General features: G+C 47.5%; 1 protein-coding gene across 1 annotated transcript in view; it reads right to left on the bottom strand.

The window, feature by feature from the left end:
- Positions 1–24,706, bottom strand: part of CLNK (cytokine dependent hematopoietic cell linker) — a 149,596-nt gene that overhangs the window by 35,290 nt on the left and 89,600 nt on the right. The window contains exons 6-12 of the mRNA XM_058670392.1: positions 21,269–21,410; positions 20,072–20,182; positions 16,641–16,757; positions 14,041–14,086; positions 1,269–1,402; positions 1,158–1,177; positions 20–150 (exon numbers count right to left, since the gene is read on the bottom strand). Coding sequence (XP_058526375.1) covers positions 20–150; positions 1,158–1,177; positions 1,269–1,402; positions 14,041–14,086; positions 16,641–16,757; positions 20,072–20,182; positions 21,269–21,410 — 701 coding nt within the window. The remainder of the gene's footprint in view (positions 1–19; positions 151–1,157; positions 1,178–1,268; positions 1,403–14,040; positions 14,087–16,640; positions 16,758–20,071; positions 20,183–21,268; positions 21,411–24,706) is intronic.

Here is a 24,706-nt window from a genome sequence, read left to right as displayed (position 1 = left end):
GCAATTGCCAGTCTCTCACCTGGGCTCTCGCTGGGCGTCAGGAAAGGTGTGTGGTCGAGAGCAAGGTCTGAGATTCTCTGGCTCGGGGGGCAGGGGCTGGTACTTCTTGGGAAGAATGGCGGGGGGCCTGTGTGAAGAACATGGCAGAGACTGAGAAGCCAGTGTGCTGAAGCCTGGCATCACACTGCCCCCCTAGCCTGGTACTACACTGCCCACTCGAGCTGTGACCTGCTCTGGCCTGGCCACTTCAGTTGGGGAACACTTGTTACATCACAGAGCAACTCAGACCATTTCAGGAATTCCAAATGTTGGGATCATTTCTGTTCAAAAATACAGAGAATGCCTTGGCCCACTCCCTGGTTGGGGCAGGTTTCGGAAGGGCTCCATACAACTGTACAGAAGCCTTATACTTTCCCGTTTGTACCTGTTCTGGTTTGAGGAGCCCTGGGGAAAACAGAACAGGGAATGTCCACTTATCCCATACTAGGAGACTGGAATTAGAAAAATTCTCCTAAGGAATATGAAAGTGTTTGAAAGACAGTGAGTGCCTCACTGATTTCCAGTGTGCATCAGGCACTGTGGTAGGTGCTGGTGTTGGCTTAACCTGGCTCCCCCCTGGTGGAGGCGAGAGCAGTGAGGCAGCAATCGTCAGAGGGCACGGATGCCCATGGCATCACCTCTCAGTGTCGGCAGCCACATCTGCCTACACGTGTATATGTGATTATCATAACAGTCGCCTTCTATACAAAGTGAGTATACACACATGCATTTGCGTGCACATACATGCATGTGTGTGTCCCGACAAATTACAAGTCTCCACATGCGTATAGACATTGCTTGATTATTGTGTGTCTATGTATATCCATGCTATGTCCTGGTCTTTTATGAATCTAGCCATGCCAAGTATGTTCCCATTTACAATTAGGCGGAGTTCTGTGCTAACGAAAGGAAGAGGAACAGGAAGAAGAGAAAAGAGTTCATCAGGAAATAGTGAGTGAGGGGCTACTGGACCGTGAGTGAATGAGTGGCTGAACAGCCGAAGTAAGGCTGGCTTGATCTGGTCCATGATCCAAATCAAGTCTTTGTGTTTCTCTTTTGCAAGTGCTGGCTCCAGTCACGTGCATAAACAGATTGATGAGAACGGTTAACACGCTTACCGAGGAGGCAGTAAAGGAGTCTGCAAAAGGAGAGAGACCAGGAGTTACACTTGTCCTTTGAGCAGAGGCAATACTTGACAGTCTCTCAGTTTACAAACACAAGACACAAACCATGACCAAACTTCCAGGACGTGTTTTCCAAGTGACACCTGAGCCCCGTGTTGTCACATTTGTACTTGAGGGGTAAAGGTAACAGGTGTGTGATGATGCTGCTCCTACCTTGTTCACCTTCATGGCTCTGTCTCCTGAAACACAAGGGAATTGCATGAAAGTTAATCCCCTTTTTGGCAATGTCAATGATAAACTCAACAGTCATGAGGTTTTGCTAGGCACCCAATGTCAGGCTAAACGTCTCAGTTATGTGTTTTCTCCATCTGCTCCTAATTGCTCTGTTAACAGGGAAATTAAAGGTGCAGAAGTCACCCACCTCTCCTGCCGTCCCACACTTGGCAAGTGGCAGAATCAGATTTCATGGTGTGTGGTATTTGTACACATGCATTTCATCTCTTTAATTCAAGTTCCTGCCTGCTGTTCTCATGATTATATATATTATATACAATCTTACATGGTTATATATATGGTTATATATATGACAATAGCATGAAAGAAAGAATGATCAAGATATGTGTTTAGGCTCTGTTTTTTGAATGAATGACAAAAACAAGTACCAACCCGGTAGGGCTATTTCTCCAGAGTAACCCTTGCAGACTTTTCCTTCCTGAGGTTCATGTGTGGAAGCTTGGTCCAGTGCAAGGCATGTGGTGGGAATGAGGTGGTGGCAACATCAAGAGGCAGGGCCTAAAATGTGGGCCCTGGGCTGCAGGGCACAGCCTTCGGGGGTCAAGGTCAGGACAAGGTCAGGACGAGGTCGGGACAACGCAGGATGAGGCAGGGAATGCTGTGAGGACCAGGTGGGGACGAGGCGGAGTGAGGTGGGGATGTGATGGTGGCATCCTCAAGAGGCAGGGCATAACGCGAGGTCACTGGGCTCCAGGCAGAGCCCTCAGAAGGGATCACCTTAGTTGTAGCAGCACTGAGTATGCTCTGACGAAAGTGGGTTTATTTTATTGTATTTTTAACAGAGTGTGCTCCCTTCTGCACAGGTGGTTCTCTTTCCGTCTCCCCCCGGGCTGGTGGTGCAAACAGGGGTTACTTGCCAGGATGCCAACATGCTGCTTGGCGCTCCCACCTCTGTAGTTTGTGAAGTGCCACGCTCAGTATTCTGTTATAGCATCCCTAAAAATGACCGAGCACCAGCTAATCCCAGAGAAGGACATGGTGTGACCTGGAACATTTCCCCCTGATTTCTAGTTAGTTTTACTTTTACCAATTAACTTCAATCCTAAAATGATGATGGGCAGTTACCCTGAGACAAGCATGGAACTAGGCAACGGGAAACACAAATACAGTGGGAGCCTTCCTCCAAGATGCTCACAGCTGGTCCTGTTAGAGGTCAAGTTCTGGCTCTGGGACGTAATCATGATGATGCCAGATAGCGATTTGGTGGCCGGCTAGGACTTGTGCATGACTATCTTGGATGTTCATATAGAACATGAGGAACTTGTAAGAATTTCATGTGAAGAAGGGCGTGGTTGAAGGGACATATGAGAGTCGTAAGTTAGTCTGGGCTGGCAGAAAAGGAAAGTTCTTCCTGGCAGAAATGGTTCCCTCTTTTACAGTCTCTTACTGAACACAAACTTGGTGATTTTAAAGGCTCTTTCAGGTCAAAAACTGTTATTTCATTGAATGCAGTCACCATTCATTCTATCTTTTCAGTTTAACAAAACAGCTTTTTAAATGGATAGGATTAGCTTTGCATGAATTCCAAAGACTTTCATCTATTTTCTGTAAACAGAAATAATAGATGTTCGTGACTTCATAGAAACACAAAATATGGCCCAGGATGTATTTCAGCAACAGCAGCATCCAGCTAATGGTAAAGCTTTGACTGTTGCAATGCTATTAGAAAAAGGCTTAGGCCACACGATGCTTGCATCAAATGAGAAAACATAAAATAAATTTCTCCACATTTCATCGTGTGTCGGCTTTCTCTTCAGAGGTCCCTGGTGGAGTATTTAGTTGTTCACACTGATAACTTTTCCTGTGAATTGAGATGCAGTGTTTCCAAGAGGCTGTTTTTCATAACTACCGTGATGTCTATTGGGGAAAAATTCAATTCGTTGGAAAAAAGCTCAATAAAGAGATTGAGTTTCTATAATTCAATAGGAGCATCACATTTGCTGTTTTAAGAGATACCCGTCCATTCTGCTTTGGTGGCTGAGTTTAGAAAAGGACGTCCATCTTCCTGCTATGCACTGACCTTTGGAGCACACAGCATGAGCCAGGTGCTAGTACCACCCGAGCACAGCGCGGCTATTCCCGTGTTACTAACATTCCAGGAGCAGGAGACAGAAGGTCAACAGGAAGCGAGCAGTCACAGCTGATGGCAAGTGCCACAATGGCAGAAGCAGCACAGGGGAGCAGGGCAGGGAGAGGAAGGGTAGGGCTGTGACTTCTGAGACAGGTGGAAGAGGGGCGTCTGGCTTGAGGAATGTGGGATCTGGGGTCACGTCATCTGCATTTCTGCAACATGCCACGTGGATACGTGGTACAAGCCACGCGGACTCCGGGGGACCATGTCCTGTGTCTCTCTATGGATAAGGGTTCCTGACAGAGAGTGCACAGGTGTGGGGGTGGGTAAGCCAGTATGGAGGTAAGGCCCGAGGTCTCGGTGAGGCTGAGGGGTGCCCTCATCACCTGGAGCCTTCTAGGCTGTGATAAGATTGACTTTCTGTTTTGCTGATTTCATGAGGTATGGCTGGCACATAAAGATCTGGTACATCTCGGGGAATTCTGGGATATGTGTACACCTGTGAAACCATCAGCGCCCTCAAGACCAAACATACCCACCCCCCAGTTCCCTCCTGACTATTCTTATCATTGTTATATGTCAGATCAACTCTCAGTAAGTTTTAAGTGTCCCCTGCAGAGTTTCCAGAGGCTGGAGACTGGACTCAGTCTGGGTTTTGCACGTGCATGGAAGGAAGGCCACTACCTGAGCCCCCCCATCCCTACTGCCCCCCAAGATCTCAGCAGGAAGTTGGAGCAGGGGCTAGGGGCTGGGCACGGTGTCTTAACCGCTGAGGCAAGCGCTGTTTGCATTGTGGATTTCCGATGTCTTTGGCTGTAGAAGGCCACACTTCTTTCTCCATTCTCCACTCTGCTCCATCGTCCGTGCATTGGCTTTTATGCCGGTGTCGCACTGCCCTGGTCACTCCAGCCCTGTAACATCACTCGATGCAGAAAATGAGATCTCTTTAGCATCGTGCCTCTTCCTCTTCAGGATTGCTGGGAACACCCCGAGGCGCTTTGTCATCGATGGTGATCCTTTGTCATGTGCATCCCATGTGCCCCGTGTCTGTGGCATCATTTAGTGCAGGTGTGGGTGCTATGCCAATGGCAGCATTGCGTCTCTGACCGGGTGGGCGTTTAGCACAGAGGTTCGCACAAGACCTGGGATACCTGCTCCTGGCCCAGAGCCCCAGGGACTGAGTGCCGGCTCTGCTTCTGATCCTGCCCCCTGATAACGCGCACCCTGGCACGCAGCACGTGACGGGTTAAGTAGCTCGTGGGAAATCTGACTCTTGGTGTGGGCCTGATCCAGCCCTGGTATTTGGGGAGTGAGCCTGAGGAGGGAAGATTTCTCTCTCTTTCTCTCTCTCCTTTCTCTCTCTTTCAAATAAAATAATAAAATGCTCCCTGATGGTGTCAGCCACATCAGGTATATCCCATGGCAACTACTGGTGCTGGTAAAATGTACGTACTCCCTGTCTAGATAGTCAGGGTCTTCGAAAGTATGAAGAAGAAGGGAACCTGGAGGACTTCAGAAGGAGGAACACTCCGTCGGGCAAGCAATGAGCCTGTCTACTGGCACATGGGTTTCATGACATTCACACAAACTTGGTCATTTTTGGACCTTGTTAAGTAAGCACTAACAACTCAGGTGTTTACAACACTGATGAGGTTAGATTTGGAGCTGAAATTCTTGAGATTGACTCTTAAATTAGAGACTTGGTGTTCTAACCAAGTACACTCACGTTGTCAGAATCCTGTACCGTTGCTGTTAAAGGTCCTTCCAGGAGTTTGCCATTCACTCTGAGAAGGCCGGCTGTGCCTGGTGGCCAGAGGCGTAGTTAGCACTGTCTGTCTAGAGCCGATCTTGACTTCATATCCACTACCCAAGTTACTGCCTTTAGCAGTATGTAGTGAGGTCTACAGCCCTGCCTGAGCCTGTGTGCTGGCTGCAAAATAAACCCACGAGTAAACAGTGCATTACTCAAGTGCGCCATCAGCTATGGCAAAACAGAACTGGCACTACTCAAACACACACTCCCTGGCTAGTTTGCGCATTCCCCTCTGCTGTACTTGTGGTGGCCATACTCTGAGGCGGCATCTCTTCCCCACTGCACACTGGCGGGCTTGAAGCCTGGCACAGTGGGCGTGTTTACACTGTGGAAATTGGCAAATGCTACAGATGAGTGCTTGGCATCTTTCATTACTTACCCAGGCTTAAGAAAGGGATTGGGGAAGACGCTAACACAACAGCTTGCACCTCAAAGAGTGTTGTGTGTGTAGGCATTACTTTGTGCAAAGTACAAAGCTGGGGAAATGAGCTGAATAGTGCCGTCCAGTCCAGGAGCTGTGGGGATCATCACACCCACTGCGGCCACAGTTGGACTGCAGATAGCAAGAGCTTGGAGAAAGGCAGCAGAAGTTTTCTGTGAGAAGCCATTGGCTCTATGGGCGCAGGACGAGTAGTGAGTCCTTTTTTGTGGTTTTCAGTTATGTTCTGCATAGCCTCGTGTCAGTAAATTTCACAAAGGTGTCACCTACGCATGCACACGTGACCCATCTGCCTGGGGTTGAATTTCGTGCTGCTGCTAAAGGGCCCAGGGATGTCGTACAAATAATTCAGGCTCTCTGAGCTTCTATGTTGTCATCTGTGACTTAAAAGAGTTGCAGGGGCTGGCGTGGTGGTGAAGTGTGTTAAGCTGAGGCATGCAGTGCCTGCACCCCACACCTGAGTGCTGGTTGGAGACCCGTCTGCTCTGCCTGCCCTCCAGGTCCCTGCTGACGCTCCTGCAAAGCAAATGGATAATGCCCGAAGCACCTGTGTTCCTGATGCCTGTGTGGGAGACCTGGAGCAAGAGAGAGGGAGACACAGAGAGAGTTCCTTCTGGCTGTTTTCCTTCCCAGTGGGGCTCCAATGGCATCTTGCATGTTGGGTCAGACTTCTACTCTGAGAATTTATTTATTGACAGGAGGGACAGTATCACAGTAGGATTTCCATAAATGGAACATTTGGAGCCAATCAAGTTGGGTTCTAAGTGTGTGGGGATCTCTCGCTGATGTTGGACAAGTCACTTAAACATTCTGGAATTTAGTTGTCATGTCCGTGAAATGAAAATAGTGAGATCCATTTCCTTAGATTGTTAGGGTTAGTGGTTTTTTTGGGTTATCTACCACTGAGTTTGTGCTAAATGCATGCAATATGCTTACTCTATAAAATACTATTGCACAAATCAACACATTCAGAAACAGAGCATCAATTGTGCAATTAAAGAAATGGCCTTTACAGAAAAAGGGGCTAGAGTTGTCCTCCATCACAGTCACCTCGCCTCAGAGCTTTATGATACACTGAAAGGGAACTGTTAAGATTTTGTGTGCTGGTGATTAATTATGGAAAAGTCAAAAGACACAGCTTGTGATCCAAATGGCTCCTAATGCATGTTTGGCGAGGCCTGTTTGAGAAACCTCTCCAAGTCTGCTGAAAGCTCCAGAAATTAATTGCAGCAGCAGAGTATAGCAGCAAGCCTCTGGGTTGTGGTGGGGAAGGACTGAGTTACACAGCTCCGGAAGAGTGAGAGCAAACTTCTGCTCTCACAGCTCTCCCATGAGAAGCGGAGAGTGCGACTTCTCCCAAGTGTGCAGCCAGTGGCTCTCTTCCTGAGTTAGCAGGGAGTGTGGGACACATCTAGGGAGACAGCTTTTCTACTGACCCAAGGCACAGCTGCCTGCTGGGCTGGGTGGGTGCATTTGTATGTGCGAATCGCAGCCTGGGATTCCAAAGGTGCTGGAGACCCCCGGCTTCCGCGGTTTCTCTGCAGGTGGGTTGGCAAAGCCCCACAAGGCACACGGCTTGTCTACATTTAGATGGGGACAGAGACAACCCAGGCCTCCTCACTCGCACCTGGGTGGGAGTGCAGCATGGGGAATGCCTGCTGAGGACACGGGCTTGTCTCAGCAGCCGCCCCTGGCTCCCGGAGGAGAGGCAGTGCATTTGCAACATTACAGATGCCATGATGGATGGAGTTGCTGTCATCAGCGCCTCCCAGGCGTGCACCATGCGCCTGCATTTGCTGTGGGGAAACTGATGTTTCACAAACGAGCATCTCTGCCATTGAAGCTCTAGCCCATATTGATTTCATCATCTCTAGAAGGTGCCAAGACAAGCGAAATGGAGCATAAAGTGGCTCAGTTCATGGAGAGGCAGGAGAAGATCTAGAGCTAGGAAGAGGGCAGGGCCAGGAGCAAAAAAGGATTCGTTGGTTAGCTCCAAGCGCCTTTGACAAGGTCCTCCCTGGGTGGCCATCAGTTGCGCTGCTGGTTAAGCAAGCGAATGTCTCATTTCCTGCATTTGGTAGACAAAGAAACTTAAATCTGAGGAGGGCAAATGACACATCTCATATGGGGTAGTGGTGAGTTGGGCTTGAACTTGGGGTCCAGCATTTACGCCACCCCTGCTAGCTGAGCCTGAGTATCCCACTCAGCCCGATGCCCTTGATCGCAGAGTCCTTCCTGGGAGACACGCTCGGTCCCTAGAGCAGAATCACCACTCACCATCACTGGTGAGCACAGGACTCACCAGACAGTGCCTGGCCTCCCACCCCAGGCCCGAGGTCCAACGGGCACGGTGCGGCTCAGTGCCCTGACACAGGGCGGTTTGCACTAACGTGATCCCACTGCCAGGATGGCTATCACAGCAGCTTCATCACAGCCAGTAGGTCTGACGCCCACCTTCCTTCAGGGAAGGGATTGGCTGGTGGGGGGAACAGAGCGCCTACTGTGGGACCTAGGATGTAGTGAGGAGCTAAAGAGCCAGGCCACACAGTAGGTGCTTAGCTCTGTTGGTGGGATTGCCGGGTCTTTTCTGTCCTTCAGGGGAATGAAAGAACAGATGGAAGATCTCTTGTTTGGTCTCATTCTCTTTTTTTGTCATTCTGCCTTCCAAATAAAGAAATAAATATTCAAAAGGTGGGACGGGCTGCCTGGGAAGGTGCTGGGGCCTGTGCAGGGGGCTGGGGTGTGTTAGAGGGAGCGGGTGGGTGTGTGGATGCTGCGGCTACAGACGGCAGGCTCTCCCCTCTGCTGGTCTGAGCACAGCACAGGCAGGCGGAAGCTGCATCTGGGGTACAGCTTGCCCGGTCAGCCTGGGACGCCCACACTTTAGGCTGGAAGGGCTAAGTGAGCTCGGGCAGTTGATCCTAGTTAGCCCAAGCTTACAAAGCAAGAGGTGTGCTCCTTATGAACCAGTGTGGGCAAATGATGAGTGGTTTAGGAATGCCTTTGTGGCAGGGTGTATTTTTCTATGTGAGGATAGACCTAGCACCCCATAGTTCTGCGAGCCACTTACATCTTCACTGGGCAAGTTTGGCTTCAACGATATGGATTTACTTGCATTTCTGTTACTGGATACTTAAAAAACAAAAACCAGAAAGATTGTCTACCTGAAAGGCAGAATGACAGAGACAAACAGAGGGACGGAGAGACCTTTCTGTTTGCTGTTCATTCTCTAAATGCCCACACACTCTGAATGTCTTGTTTTAAGCTTTTACATTTGCAGCTACTTTATATTTTTCTATTGGAAAATGTGTTTGCTACATCAGGCAGTTTCTATTTTTTCTGTGGCCGTGATGACAATGTATTGCCCTGAAGTCTCATTAAAGAATGATTTTACAAAGTTTATGGAATGAATTACAACCTTTGCCCTTGTCACGTGTGATGCATGAGCTATGGCTGAAATAAGATCTAAAACGGTATGAAATTTGTCCTGATCAACTGTAACCCGGGGTGCGCTGTTTTTAAGGACTGGATGTGTCTTGCCGTTTTCTGCCACTAGGGGACAGTCTCATCTCCCAGTTGCGTCTTGGCCTCACACTGCGCAGCTGGGATCTGCGGGTGGATTTATACACTAGTAAGACCCGGGAACATTACTAAAGTTGAATAAACTGTTTCGGGTCTAGATTCTGACTACTCGTGGATGACCCAGTGGCTGAGTCTGCTTACGGCAACTCCAGACTTGATTCTAAATCCCCCAAATTCCTCTGAAAGCCAACTAATATTAAGGTCCTTTGATGGCATTTTGTGGAAATCTTTGTGTTTTTTCTTTTTAAAAAATCAGACTCTGAGTTGCTTGTGTGTAATTTTCTCCCTCCCTCTCCCTCTCTCTCTTTCCTTTCCTCTTTCTCACATGACTTGCTGCCTTTCTCTGTAGATGCATTGTTTTGCGTGGCATGGCTGATGTGGGGTTTGGGCTGGGGTCCCCTCCGTGACGGAGGCACGCCTGTCAGCCCCCGCGGGTGTCATTCCCTGTGGGAGTCAGCCCCCGCGGGTGTCATTCCCTGTGGGAGTCAGCCCCCGCGGGTGTCAGCCCCCGTGGGTGTCATTCCCTGTGGGAGTCAGCCCCCGCGGGTGTCATTCCCTGTGGGTGTCATTCCCTGTGGGTGTCAGCCCCCGTGGGTGTCAGCTCTGGCTCTCGCCGGCAGGAGAAGCCGCGGGCGTGGGCATCACAGCATCCCTGCCTGCAGACAGATGCCACCCGAGCTCTGCCTACTGCTAGCGCCTCGCCATAAACGACTGGCATTGGAAATACTTTGCCTCTCAGTAAACTTTTACCCATTTCTAAGGAAAAAAAAACACACATGTGAGGCCTCAGGGAAGATGAGCTCTTGAAAGCTGATGGTTTCCAGATAATGTCAGAGGATGATTGCAAGAGAGATGACATGAAATGCGCATTAACATAAATCTGTAATTGCCCAACTTGATGAAAAATATCACCATAAAGCTCTACTGTTGCTGAACCAACCAAGATGTTTTTCCTACGACATTTTGGGAGAGTGAATAAATTATCTGAGAATGTGTTTGCATCAGAAATACAGACTGGTAATAAACACATAAATCGTCCCAGCATTTTCCAGCAAGATGCCTGATCCTAAAATGGGGCATTCATGTTAGTTTCTTTCCTTGTAGCTTCCTTCGCGCCCTGGATGGTAATGGAACAGGAGAAGCTGGAAGAAAGCAGCTTTTGGGGAACTTTTGCAGCAGGTGCCTGGCCCTGTGAGCCCTGCTTGGAAGCATTCCTTCTGTCCTCGGCCGGTGCTCACGCGTCGCCTGCGAAGCGGACAGCCGCTGCTTCAGGTCGGAACACTGTTCCTATTGCTTTTTCTGGGGAATCGGTTTGCTTTTTTTGTTGTTGTGACAAATTAATGTCACATACAGGAGATTGTGTCTCTTTTTGCTTAGGTGACCAGGGAGCTCAGAGGCCAGCTATGGTTTGATTTCAATAGAATTTTGAGGACCCTGACTTTTCTCTTTATCATGATTTTCTACCTGGATGTTCTCCATGATTTTTTTTTTTTTTTAGTCTCTTCTGTTTCTCTGTTTAAATCTGCTCTGTTAACTGTCCTCGTGAACAGAGGCCAGTAAAGCCACAGGCACAGCTGGCTAGCAGACAGGCTGCCGTGTGGAGGAATGGCTGAAGTGAAGGTGCCCACAATGAGGGCTGTGTCTGTGCTGGCCCCTCCTCAGGGGACACCCCGGAAGCACAGCTGTGGCACTGGAGGCCCTGGGTTTGTGCACCCATCTCTGAAGGGAAGACAGGAGGGACCTGCATTACACATGCTTCACAGATGCACTGTGGATTTCCAGGAATGGAAATCAAGTTCTGGGGCGGCTGGAACTGTCGCTGGGTTGAAGTGTTGCAGAGGAAACGTTAGCAGAGTGGCTATCCTTGAGTGAGACAGGTGGAATCTGAGAGACTGCAAACGGTGTGGATGAGTAAGGCAGTGTGTGATGCTCGTTCCCACTGCAGGTGGCACCCTCTACCTGTGCTGGCACTCCAGGTGGCACCCTCTACCTGTGCTGGCACACTGCAGGCGGCACCCTCTACCTGTGCTCACACTGCAGGGGCACCCTCTACCTGTGCTCACACTGCAGGCGGCACCCTCTACCTGTGCTGGCACTGCAGGGGGCACCCTCTACCTGTGCTCACACTGCAGGCTGCACCCTCTACCTGTGCTGGCACACTGCAGGGGCACCCTCTACCTGTGCTGGCACACTGCAGGGGCACCCTCTACCTGTGCTCACACTGCAGGCGGCACCCTCTACCTGTGCTGGCACTGCAGGGGGCACCCTCTACCTGTGCTGGCACACTGCAGGGGGCACCCTCTACCTGTGCTCACACTGCAGGCGGCACCCTCTACCTGTGCTGGCACACTGCAGGGGGCACCCTCTACCTGTGCTCACACTGCAGGCGGCACCCTCTACCTGTGCTGGCACTGCAGGGGGCACCCTCTACCTGTGCTGGCACACTGCAGGGGGCATCCTCTACCTGTGCTGGCACTGCAGGCGGCACCCTCTACCTGTGCTGGCACTGCAGGCGGCACCCTCTACCTGTGCTGGCACACTGCAGGGGGCACCCTCTACCTGTGCTGGCACACTGCAGGGGGCACCCTCTACCTGTGCTGGCACACTGCAGGGGGCACCCTCTACCTGTGCTCATACTGCAGGCGGCACCCTCTACCTGTGCTGGCACTGCAGGGGGCACCCTCTACCTGTGCTGGCACTGCAGGCGGCACCCTCTACCTGTGCTGGCACTGCAGGGGGCACCCTCTGCCTGTGCTGGCACTGCAGGCGGCACCCTCTACCTGTGCCTACACTGCAGGGGGCACCCTCTACCTGTGCTGGCACTGCAGGGGGCACCCTCTACCTGTGCTGGCACTGCAGGGGGCACCCTCTACCTGTGCTGGCACACTGCAGGGGGCACCCTTTACCTGTGCTCACACTCCAGGTGGCACCCTCTACCTGTGCTCACACTCCAGGTGGCACCCTCTACCTGTGAAACTGCAGCGAGCACTCACTGCTCTGTCCCCCTTCTCCAAATGTGACACAGGAGGGCAGATGCTCATGTCCCGTCCCACAGCCGGGTGTGGCAGGCCCAGCTCCTCCCTTTGATCTGTCCACCTGCCCCTTGCTTTCTCCATTGCCTTCTTTTTATTAAAACAAAACCGAAAAAAATCCCCTTAGTTGGTTCCTTTTCATTTATTAGAGACATTCTGCTCAGTGCAATCAGAAGCTGACACTGTAGGATTCGATGATCGCTTTTAATCCTTGCTGCACTCTTTGAGACAGCGCTCTTTCTGTCTTTTCACACGGTAAACATATGGCCAAGGATGCATTGAGCCCATGAAATTATGTTTATAATTATAAATTGAAGTTATGTTTTTGCAAAAATTAAACGTGAAAAAAGGAAAGAAGGGGAGGGTATTGAAGGGTTAGGAAGGGCAGAGCAGTTATCATCTTAGAATTGCATCTATAAAGTAAGTGAAATCCATTCTGATTATGTTAATAAGAGTTATAAAAAAAATAGAGCGAGAAAGGAAGAAATCTTTTGTCTGCCGGTTTACTCACAAATGTCTGCAGCAGCCGTGGCTGTGCTGGCTCAAAGCCAGGAGCCTGAAACTCAGTCCAGGTCTCCCACGTGAGTGGTGGAGACGTATCTACTTGAGCCATCACCTGCTGCCTACAAGCACGCTCATTGGCAGGAAACTAGAGTCATAAGTGGAGGAGCTGGCACTCGAGACCGCTCCTGGTATGGGGTACAGGTCAAACACCAGCTCCTCTTCCTTCACCGTGCCCCACTATGCTCTTCCTTTGAGACAGTGACCAGTGCAGTGACCTCTCTCCTGACTGGATCCAAGCCCAGCAGGAGGACAGAGAGGTTGAATATGTTGTCCCTTGGCTTTTGTGCTGGGAGGGCTCATGACCTAGGTTGTTACGTATCGAGGTGGCACATTCCTGTGGCTTTGGGCTCAGGGATGGTGACAGCACCATTGCAGTTAGCTGTGGTTCCTGTACTCCCTCCATTCTTCCTCAACACTCCACCTGTCTCAGTAAATAGTTCCTCTGTAAGTGACTTCCTGAAATTATCCTAATTGGCATGTGTCTCTCGTGTTCTGGTGGGAGCTGCTGTATTTCCTCTTTAAAGAAAACATGGTGTTGGTGAGATACAGAACATAGCAGTGAACACATAAAAGGTGAGGTTGGTGTGTTCCAGCTTTGGGAAGTGGGAATCATAGGGTTGTCATCCTTCCTAAATGCGCACTGTAAGTAGAGATGAGGTGTAGGGAGACATGACCGGAGAGGCCGTCGGCAGACACGGGCCAGTTCAGTGCTGTTTGCTTGTTTCCACTCACGCTTCCAGTGTGAGTGAGCTGATTATCTGCTTTCAGCTCATTTCTATCTTTTCTTTTTCAAACTGAGTTTGTTTTGCCCAAAGTGTTAAAATGTGTTGTCATATTAATTAATCTACATTTTAAAGTTAGTTTCCTGTTGTGCCTTTCCTAGGCATGTACCCACAGAGCTGGCATAGTTACTTGGATTTGAGGCCATCCATGTGCTCTAAGGCCAAGATGTGAGCTTCTGTTTGAGGTTGTCGGCCCGTTTTCAGAAGGGTAGTTCAGTAGGACCCCCTGTGTTGGGCAACTCACAATGTAAACAAAATTAGAAGGTGACCTCCTTAGAACGTAAATGTTCCCACACTTACCTTTTAGGGGATGGCTTCTGGTGTCCTTGGAAACAGGTTTGTTGACCTGTGGAAGACAAGGTGGTATTGTTAGCTCTTACATTGTGGCCATGACCCCATCTAGTGTCCAGCCATTCTCACGGACTGGGGGATAAATTCTCAAGCTAGAAACCCCAGTTCTTGAGCTCACCCTTGCTACACGCAGCCCTATTACATGGTTGGCCAACAGTTACTGCCTTTAAGCATGTGTGTGCATCACTGCTAAGGGAAGGTGTAGCACCCCACCTGCCGTTCCTTGTTAGACCCCTGGGTTTGAGATGCAGCTCAGCCTGTCACTGCTGTGGATCTCTGGGAAAGGCAGTTAGTGGATGGAGTTTCAGGTTCTCCACCTTTGTGAATAGGGAGCCTACTCAGTCAGTTTACCTCATTGACTTGTTATGGAGATTAGTAGAACAGGCTACTTCAGAGAGCTCATGGAAAGTTGAATGGAAAGATGTTTATTTGGGGGCTTGGCACGAGAGCTCAATGGCTAGATCTTCACCTTGCAAGCAGTGGGATCCCATGTGGGCACCAGTTCATGTCCCAAGCTGGATGGGAAGTAGGGCTGCCAGAATAAGAACTGGCACATATAGCATGTGCATGGTGAAGACTTTAGCCACTAGGCTACTGTGCCGGGCCCTGCCTCATCAGTTTCCAGTGACTCCAGAGTTACCTTGTGGAGGACTGGAGGGACCAGTCAATGTTCCTAGGACCCTCACAGCTTTCATTCCTGCCTGTGTCTGATGCACATGGTGGCTCTCTCACTGTTCCTGCCTCTCCCTCCATTGCTGGCCTGGTCACAGGGACAGAAAGGGTTCTCTATGGTCTCATCTTGGGTGGGCCTGCACACTTAGGGTCTTCAGATAGGACTTCATCGGTGCTCTGACAAGCACCTTACGCTTTGGCAGCCAGATTTGTGTTTTGAGTCTTTTCTGGATCTTCCCCATGAGAGTCTTTGGGTGGCTCTGATAGTATTAGTGTAGGATGTTGGCTCAGGAGTGTTTCCACCTTTCCTCCTGGACCACTACTGTTTTGTATCACCTAAATGTTTCTGAGTGCCTTTAATGTAGCTGCAGCCAAGTAAACAAGGAGTTACGGGTGATTGGACCCTACAGGAAGCCTCAGATCTGCACCATTACAGGTGCATTATACCACAGGGTTTTTAATCCTGGCATAACAAATTAAGCTTTGTACCTGGGTGAGTCTATGTTGTAGACTCATGTGATGCTTAGCATTCTCATCTTCTAGCTAAAAGCATGTGAGTGGTGCTCCTCTAGTCACATCAACCACACACCTGAAGACCTTTCTTAAGCATCTCCATTGCAGCCAAACTCCCCCATAAATATGGAGGACTGTTACATGTCAATCAAACTGTTTCTGTGTGGAGAATCACTGATGGCAATGTAGCCTGCTAGGGATGGGAAAGACCTTGCTGATCCTTGTTTGCTCCGGAAGCAGTGGGCCACGCTCAGCGAGGCCTCCCTTGGCTCCTTGCTTCCCGGGCTCACCTCTACGCTAGCACAGCCAGTCTGGGGCTCTGCTTCCTCCATTAGACTGAGCACTGGCTCATGGTTGTGCATGTGCCACTGAGCACAAAACAGGGTACGCAGGAGGTTAACTAGCAGGGTGAGCAGTACTTTAGAGTAAGGTCATTGTAACCAAGCTAAGGAGTGTGGATAATAACTGCAGTCTGTTCATGTCACAGGTAGTTTAATCTCAACATAACTGTACAGAACTGGTAAGAGCAAAATATAATACACCTGCCATAAAAATATGATTGTTTTTGCCAAACATACAAAGCAAAATCCCTGATCTACCTGAATAAAGGCAAAGTTCTTGCTTAATTTCTAAGCCTGTTTCTCTCTTGGTCTCCCATCCTTTTGGTCACGTGATTTCATTTTTACCATAGTTTCAGTGCAAAATGACCTAGCTAAGGTGAGGAAGTTTTTAAAAATTTGTCATAAGCTGCAAAAACAGACCAAGTTGAATGTCCCTTGTATGAAATACTTGGACCCAAAAGTGCTTACCATTTAGAGATTTGCCAAATTTTGGAATACTTAGATAGACTTTATGGTGGAATATTCCTAATCCAAGAAGCTCCAAAATTTGAAATATTGAGTGTTAATTGGGTACTCAAAAAGTTGTAGAAATCAGAGTTTTTCTTATTTTTACTTTTGGATCAGACATACACAACCTGTAAGAAGGCATACAAAATAAGAGAGGAAAGCTCCCTACCTGTGAAAAGGGATTGTTAGTACTCTCTAGGGAAAGCAGGGGTCAGTTTGTGAGATGACCATTCATTTTTTCGTCCTGTGCTACCAGGCCAGCTGCTGGTCCAACCCCTGTGAAACCTGTGTCCTCTGACCATGCCTTATTCACCTGTGTTGACAGAGCAGTGCCTGTGGTGGTGCCCCATCTGTAGGTTCTGGTGATGGAGCAAATTAGAGAGTGGTAGAAATTTGAAGATGGAGCTGAAGGCAAGTTTCCATGTGAATGGAAGTTGAACTGGGGCAAGAGCAGATCATCTACCAACAGCTATTCATCTTCCATGGCTGAGTGCAGATGATTGGCAGTTTGCTTACCTGTTTCTCTAATTTCTGTTGAGAGCCTTATATGTACAAAGGAGCAGTGGCTGGGGCTAACATAGTCCCTGTCTTTACAGAGATGTCTCTTGACTGCCCTGAGCTCTCCGTGTACTACTGCAGAGACAGGGGAGACAGGGGAGGTTCAGATAAAAGGCACAGAGCTCATAAGACAGAAACCAGTATAATGCAGGTGGTGTTCATTTTATGAGGTTGTATCAAGGCTGAGGAGCTGTTCATTCACTTTGTATAACTCTATTGAGAATGGCTTTCCTTGGTCTACCTTACTGTGTTTTCATTATGTTTCCCGAGCTCATATCACTTGCCATGTTGCCCATCAATTTTTCATTTGCATGTGTATGTGTTGTTGGTCTGTATGTTTCATGGCAGCAGGGACTTTCTGCTTAGCTGTCCCACAGAGTATGTATAGTGTCTGATCCTGGCAGGTGCCTGGAGACACATTTCTCAAATGAAGTGTTTAGCTTGGTGCCTGGAATTGAAGATCCATTGAATATGTCATCCGGTGTATTTCTCAATCTCTATGAACTTGAAATGCCTTCTGTGTAAGTGGCATTGCTTAGCACAATTTGTGCTTTCTTTTTTTTTTTTGCAAGATTTATTTGTTTTTCATTGGAAAAGCAGATTTACAGAGAGAGGGAGAGACAGAAATATCTTTCATCTGCTGGTTCACTACTCATATGGCTGCAAGGCCGGAGCTGAGCTGATCTGAAGCCAGAAGCCTCTTCCAGGTTTTGGACACTCCCTAAGGCTTTGAGCCATCCTCCTCTGCTTTATCCAGGCCATAAGCAGGGGGCTGAATCAGAAGTGGAGAACACAAACCAGCACTGTAGAGGTGGAGGGTTAGTCAGCTGAGCCAATGCACTGGCCCCTCTACTTGTCTTTTCTTGTATCCTAGAGTTTAAATGTTTGTCCTTTCCAAAGTCATGTTGAAATTGAGCTGGCATTTTAACAGTGCTAAGAGGTTGTGTTCAAGTTGTTTGTTTGCTTTAAGAAACCGGGAGAGAGACACACATACAAACTCTCATCCAGTGATGTTCTCGTCTACTGGCTGAGCTGGGCTGAAACAGAGTGAGAAATCCAACCCTGGTGGCTCACCTAAGTGGAAGAGACATGATAACTTGAGCCGTTACCACTTTCTTTAAGAATCTACACTGGGAGGAAGCCAGGGCCAGGGCCGGGATCAAGCACAGGTGCACCCCTATGATGTGAGTGCATCTTAGCCATTGGGGTCAAGTGTCTGCCAGGAGAAGTGGTGAGGCTTCAAGAGGTAACTAGACCATGAGGACTCCACCCTAAGGACTGAATTAATGTTGTTTCATGGTGGTGAATTCATTCCCATGGGACTGGGTTTGTTTTAGAGGGCTGGAGATGGGGTTAGCCTTCTACCCTGTGATAGCATCTCCTGTGGCTCGAGGCCACAGAAAAGCCCAAACCAGATGTCAACTCCTGTTCTCAGCTTGACCTCCAGGACTGTGAGCAGTAGACCTCAGTACTCAGGGTCAGTTGTTCTGTTGTAGCACAAACAGATGAAGGCATTGCCAGTGTTCACAGAAAAACTTTCTTGAAATAACAATGTGAATGAATCATACACAAGAAATATTGTGAGAATTCAAGAGTCTGTTTATATGTACTAAGGAGTAAGGTGCAAGAAAAAAGATATTGGAGCCAACGCAGTGGCAGAGCAAGCTGGTCCTCGCTTGAGGTGCTGGCATCCCTTATGGGCACTGATTCTAGTCTGGGTTGCTCTACTTCTGTTCCAGCTCCCTGATTGTGACCTGGGAAAGCAGTCAAGGATAGACCAAGTTCTTGGGCCCATGCATTCACATGGGAGACCCAGAAGAAGCTCCTGGCTCCCAGCTTTGGATTGGCTCAGTTCTGTTGTTGCGGCCATTTGGGGGGGGCAGTGAACCAGTGGATGGAGGATTTCTCTCTGTCCTTCCCCACACCCACCACCCCATAACTCTGCCTTTCTTTCTTTCTTTCTTTTTTTTTTTTTTAAAGATTTATTCAGTTTATTACAAAGTCAGATACACAGAGAGGAGGAGAGACAGAGAGGAAGATCTTCCGTCCAATGATTCACTCCCCAAGTGAGCCACAATGGCCGGTGCACGCCAATCCGATGCTGGGAACCTGGAACCTCTTCTGGGTCTCCCACATGGGTGCAGGGTCCCAACGCTTTGGGCCATCCTCGACTGCCTTCCTAGGCCACAAGCAGGGAGCTGGATGAGAAGTGGAGCTGCCTGGATTAGAACCGGCGCCCATGTGGGATCCCAGGGCATTCAAGGCGAGGACTTTAGCCACTAGGCCACTGCACCGGGCCCAAACTCTGCCTTTCAAGTAAAAATAAATACATCTTCAAAAAGGAAATTAACAGTGATTTTTAAAAAAAGTAACAGTTGGTTTGGATGTGAGTCCTATGAGGTGGGTATTCCCATATGGGGCTTGTGAGAGGGTAAACTGAGAGAAATTTTCAGACAGAAAATTTCACAATATGTGCCAGTCTTTAAAATGTTTTCACTCTATGACTAAGTAAAATAATAAAAGAAATCATATAGTGGTGTATGATACATCTATAAAAATTACACTTGTGAATTCTAGTGTGTCACATAGGGAACTGTTTTATAGCTAGAGCCCAGTGTGAAAAAAATCCTCCTGTATGAAGTGTATCTGCATGGATTTGTGGAATTCTTCATTAAGTGGGACATTAAGACTGACTAAAATGTAAGTTAAAATATATATTATCTCAAAATGATACCTAAAATATTTAGTTAGAAAATAAAATCCATAAAAAATAAAATACTGACATAAAATGCATCAAAATGTTGTAATTAATGACCCTGCAATCCTGGGGGAATTTATTAATCAGTATTTTATGCATTTCTTAATTAGGAAAGTCAAACATGAGCAGGCACTTTATTAAAACTAAAAATTTCTTCTTATATCTGCTTAGGATATTTTATGAGATATTAATCAGCTAAACGGATATTTTCATAGACAGCCTTTGGAAAGAAGCATGGTGAGACTTCTTCTTTCCATGCCGTCAATGGGGAGAAATCGTGGAACTGACTTATTTGCACCCAACAAGCAGTTGGCAGTGCTGGTCTGAGCATCCATGTGAAATGTTAGTGTTATCAGATTGGAGTTCAGAGTTCTGTTCTAAGTCAGCATTAGATGAGAGGCCTATAAAAGTCATTAGCTTCCTGCCTGACTCATGGCACATTTTCCACAACTGGGAGTTCTCTTTCCTTCTAGATGCTTATTCTTTGGAGTGCTGGAGCCGTCAGTGCTATGAGTCAGCGGCTCTGTGTCTACTGAGCTGGACCTGCTCATCCTCCAAGGAGCTGCCTTGGGGAAGAAGGGCCGATTAGGACATGCCCCGCATGCATATGGTTCAAGGGTCCCACCCTTACTCACTTCTTCCAGTCCTGTCTGTGGGTTCCAGGCTTGCCCCTCCGTGGGGATGGAGGTCTTGGCGTGTAACAGGGTGGAAGGATGCACTGCACCCGAGAAATAGCGTGTATCTGTGCAGAGAGACAAACGTGGACGTCAGCGCCTCATGCAGACTCGGCACACTACAGTTTACAACATGCTTGCTCATTCACAAATGGAGTATGAGGTTGGAAATTCCATTTTCTCTTAACAGATGAGAACACAGTGGTGTGAAGGGCACACGCCACCCTTTTGGTGCATACAGTCAATGCCAAGGTATTGAACACCCTTAACTTTGTCTATCTCAGAAATTTCTGATCCGTCAAGATTGTGTCACACCATACTACATCTTTCAAAAATCCTCCTAGACTCCGTTCACTCTTGCTGCAGCCTTGGTCCTTGTTTCTACAACATGCTAGATGCCGTCTGTCAAATGTATCTGTTGAATGATTTCTACCATTAAATGGTGACCTGCCTGAGGTCATGTGTTAGGCTGTGTCTTTGTGTCCCTTCGTCAGTCCTGGAACAACACAGCTATTTAACAAATACTTGTTGAATGTATGAACCAAGGACTATTGCTTTTGTTTAAGATGATTCACTTCAAAGCAATTTCTGTAGATTTATTACAGCTGGCCTGGCTTTTAGCATCGCAAATGCTGCCTTTCTGTACTTAGAACTGTGTGTTTTAATAAGGTTTAGGGAACCTCCTAAAGTTTCCATTTGTACCAAATTCCATTTGGGTGTGGAATTATATGTTTTTCTTACCCTTAACCAGTAAAGACTTTTCTGCCATGTCCTAAAACTACCTACAAATGAACCAATCACACTGAAGATTCTCCCTTCTCTGTGTTCCACCATGGGCTCCATCGTAACATCTCCCAGGCTGCCCACCCTCTCACCGGGGAAGGACTTGAGGAAGGAGGGCCAGCAATGACGGGGCTCTGGCTCCGTGCTGAGAGCACACCTGCCTCACGCGTGTCATGTGCAGATCATAGGCCCTATAGAAACTATTTTTTGGATAAGGGGCGTTTTAGGGACTGAGTGAAGGTCACCAAGCTGGTAAGCCGTGGAGGCTTTTAACCCACGGTTGTTGAGCTTAGACTCTGGCCCAGTGATTACCTTGCAGCATCACAGCACAGACACGTTTCTCTAGGCTTGAGGCCGACCCCAAGTGGTACCTGCGTATTCAGAATCCTTTATGGGCCTGGCTGGTAGTAGTTTTGATGATGGCCATATGTCTACCACGTGAAGCTCAGGGTCTTCATAGGCGTCGTCTCTGTGGCCTCTCACTCCATCCAGGACTGTCCCAAAGGTCCTTTCCTAAATAGTCACGAACATCTGCATAAGTCAGAGGAATGCAGGGTGCCGACAAACAGCGCACGCAGGAGCAGGTCATCATCAGGTTATTTAACTTCACCTTAAAGATGTAAACACGTGGGGCCAAGCCCTACCTCTGACACTGATATCCCAGATGGACATAGATTCTAGTTGCTGCAGCTCCACACTGGAGTCAGTTCCCTGCTAATGTACCTGGGAAAGCTGTGAAAAATGTTCCAAGCTCATGGTGCCCAGCTCCTGTGTGGGAGACCTGGGGGGAATTTCTGTTGTTTGGCTTCAGCCTGGTCCAGTCCTGGCCGTTGTGGCCAGTGAAGTGAACCAGCAGACGGAAAATCTCTCTTTCTTTGTAACTCTGTCATTCAGATAAATAAACAAATAGACTTTTAAAATTTATTTCTTTTTATTTAAAAGTCAGGATTGCAAAATGAGAAACAGAGAGATGTCTTCCATCTGCTGGTTTAGCTTGGGAGGCCACAGTGGCTGGAGCAGGGATGGTCTGAAGCCAGGAGCCAGAAGCTTCCTCCAGGTGCAAGGGCCCAGATACTGTGGTCATCTTCTGCTTTCCCAGGCACATTCTCAGAAGACTAGCTTGAAGGTGGAGCAGCCAGCACTTGAAGCAGAGCCCATGTAGGATGCTGGTTTTGTAGGAAGCAGCTTTCCTTGCTACACCACAGTTCAGGTCCCAAATAAAAACTTTTTAAAAATGAATATTTGAGTCTGAAGTCTAGGTTCTTACACAGATACATAATTCTTACACTAGTTAGAATTCTAAAGTTGTTGTCTGCATATTCCTATCTCTGTTTATTCTATCAGTCCTGTGAATGGACACCACGAGTACAATTAAGGTTACTAATCAGCTGACTTTAAAATGGAGGATTATCCTGAATGACCTGACTAGGTTCACATAACATCCAGGCCCTTAAAAATAGAAAGGTGATCTTTTTGCAAATGAGGTGGCATCGAAAGTAAAAAAGCCCCAAAGAATCTACTAAAATTCTCATAATTTAGAATAAATTCTTCAGCAAAGGTGTTAAGAAGCAGGCTCAATACTATACAAGACTCAGTTGTGTTCTTTATGTTAGTAATAGCAATTTGCATTTTATGTGCTAATAGTAGCAAAATGTATTAGCAAAAGTACTAGTGAGAATAATATACTTCAGAATCAGTTTAGGAAAAGAAGTGAAAAACAGTAAGCAAAAAATGAAAACCCCTTTGAAAGTGATTTAGAAAGACATCAGTATGACCCAGCTATCCCACCTCCGGGAACTTAGCCAAAAGAAATGAAACCTGCGTGGGAAAGGGATCTGTAGTCCTGTGCTTACAGAGCACAATCTGCTATAGCAAAGATGTGGAAGCAACCCGGAGGTCCGCCGTACAAGGAGTAGGTAAAGAAACTGGTACATCTGTTCTGTGGAATACTACTCAGTCATTTTTCTCTGTTGTAGATGTGGCTTTATGGCTTTTATGGCGTTTCATTCAAGAGGATGTATGATAACTGTGTAGTAGAGACTATCACACCCAGATGTGAAGATACAATGCAGTGTGCATCTCTACTTCCAAGTCAAAGAAGGACTCCCAATAAAACTGTTGATTGTATCTTGACGATGGGAAAACAAAAAACACATTACTCAATGAAAAAATAATGTTCACGGAGAGAAGACTTGCTTGTTGAATGGGAATCCTCTGCAAATTGATAAGCAGATTCAACAATCCAAGTCCTCCCCGTCACTTTTTTTTTCTTACAGAAATGGACAAATTAATCCTAACGTTAAGTAAGAACACACAGAATTGTGCTGGAAAACAAAAGAATATACTTAGGGAACTTCTCTTGTTGAATTCAATGGCTCATCCTCCCTAATCAAGACAATGTGGTCTGAGCATTAAGACAGACACAGAGCTCACCGGACTGTAACAGAGTCCAGCAATGAAGCCCCCCATTCATTAAGGTTAAGGAATTCTGGAGGGTTCAGAGTGGGCAAAGAACTGTGTTTTCCACTAATGACCCCAGGACAGCTGGATAATCCGTGCACAAGAGTGAAGCTTGGATCCTTTTAACTGACACGTAAGAAATCACCCATAGTTAGTTATGGTATAACAATACTATTTTTTTTTTTTAGATTTTATTTTATTTTCATTACAAAGTCAGATATACTGAGAGGAGGAGAGATAGAGAGGAAGTGGAGCTGCCGGGATTAGAACCAGTGGCCATATGGGATCAAGGCGAGGACCTCAGCCACCAGGCCACGCTGCCAAGCCCATAACAATACTATTTTAATGTAATAATAATAATGAGGGAAAAATAACCATGTTCTTAAACATTTATCATTGCTTATGGTGAAAACATTCAAAAAGCATCCTTCTAGCTTTTCTTAAAAAGGAAAAACAGTATATTATCATTATACACATAAAAAATTATATCTAAATGGGTCATATATCTCAATGTAACAGCTGAAATGATAAAACTTTTACTAAAGAACATGGAGTAAATCTTCACAACTTGGCTCAGGCATTGATTTCTTAGATATGACAACCAAAGTGTAAGCAATGAGATGAAAAACAGATAAACTGGATTTAATTAAAATGGCCAACTTCTGTTATCCAGGAGACCCTCCATAAACGGGCAGCAAGCACAAGCAGAGACGGTGGAAATGGATAACTTGAGTTTTCCAAGGAGAAAAGGATAAGTCACTGGGGGCCAGGGCAGGGCAGGACCATCTGCATGGAGACATTGTATGTGTCCCTAGCAGCTGGGCTTTGCTGTGGTCTCAGATGGCAAATGTCCCTAGGGAGGAGAGTTCTCCTATGTGGCACTAATTGAAACTGCCCTGCCTGCAGGCAGTATGGCTCTGCAGATGCTACTGCTCCAATGAGCTGTGGGACCACTTTCTGACCTCAGAAAGATAAGTTCATCTCCATGACTCAGTTGCTCAATCTTAAACTGGAGGATGTCAAATCTGCTATATTTGGCTGTTGCAAGATGAATTGAGAAAACATCCAACAGGTCATACTTGGCAACTGCCCCAGCACATTTGCTGATGGACTGAGCCATAGTAGAGTTGAGTGCTCAAGGCAAAGGAATGCTGCTGGGGTTTGCACCAAGGGAGGGTTCACACAGCAAGGCAGGGAATGAAACTGGGTGACAATACTGCACACAGAAGTCAGTTCTGAGCTGGAGCCTGGGTGTGTGGGTCCTTGAGGAACTGGGAAGATGGCCATCTGCTGTAGGATACCATTTATGGCCTGGTATGAAAACTGCCATACTCCCCAGAGCATTGGCT

The sequence above is a fragment of the Ochotona princeps genome, chromosome 11 (assembly GCF_030435755.1).
Source record: "Ochotona princeps isolate mOchPri1 chromosome 11, mOchPri1.hap1, whole genome shotgun sequence".
Taxonomy (NCBI): domain Eukaryota; kingdom Metazoa; phylum Chordata; class Mammalia; order Lagomorpha; family Ochotonidae; genus Ochotona; species Ochotona princeps.
Note: the sequence above shows the minus strand (reverse complement) of the source record. Positions and strands in the feature narration are given on the sequence as shown.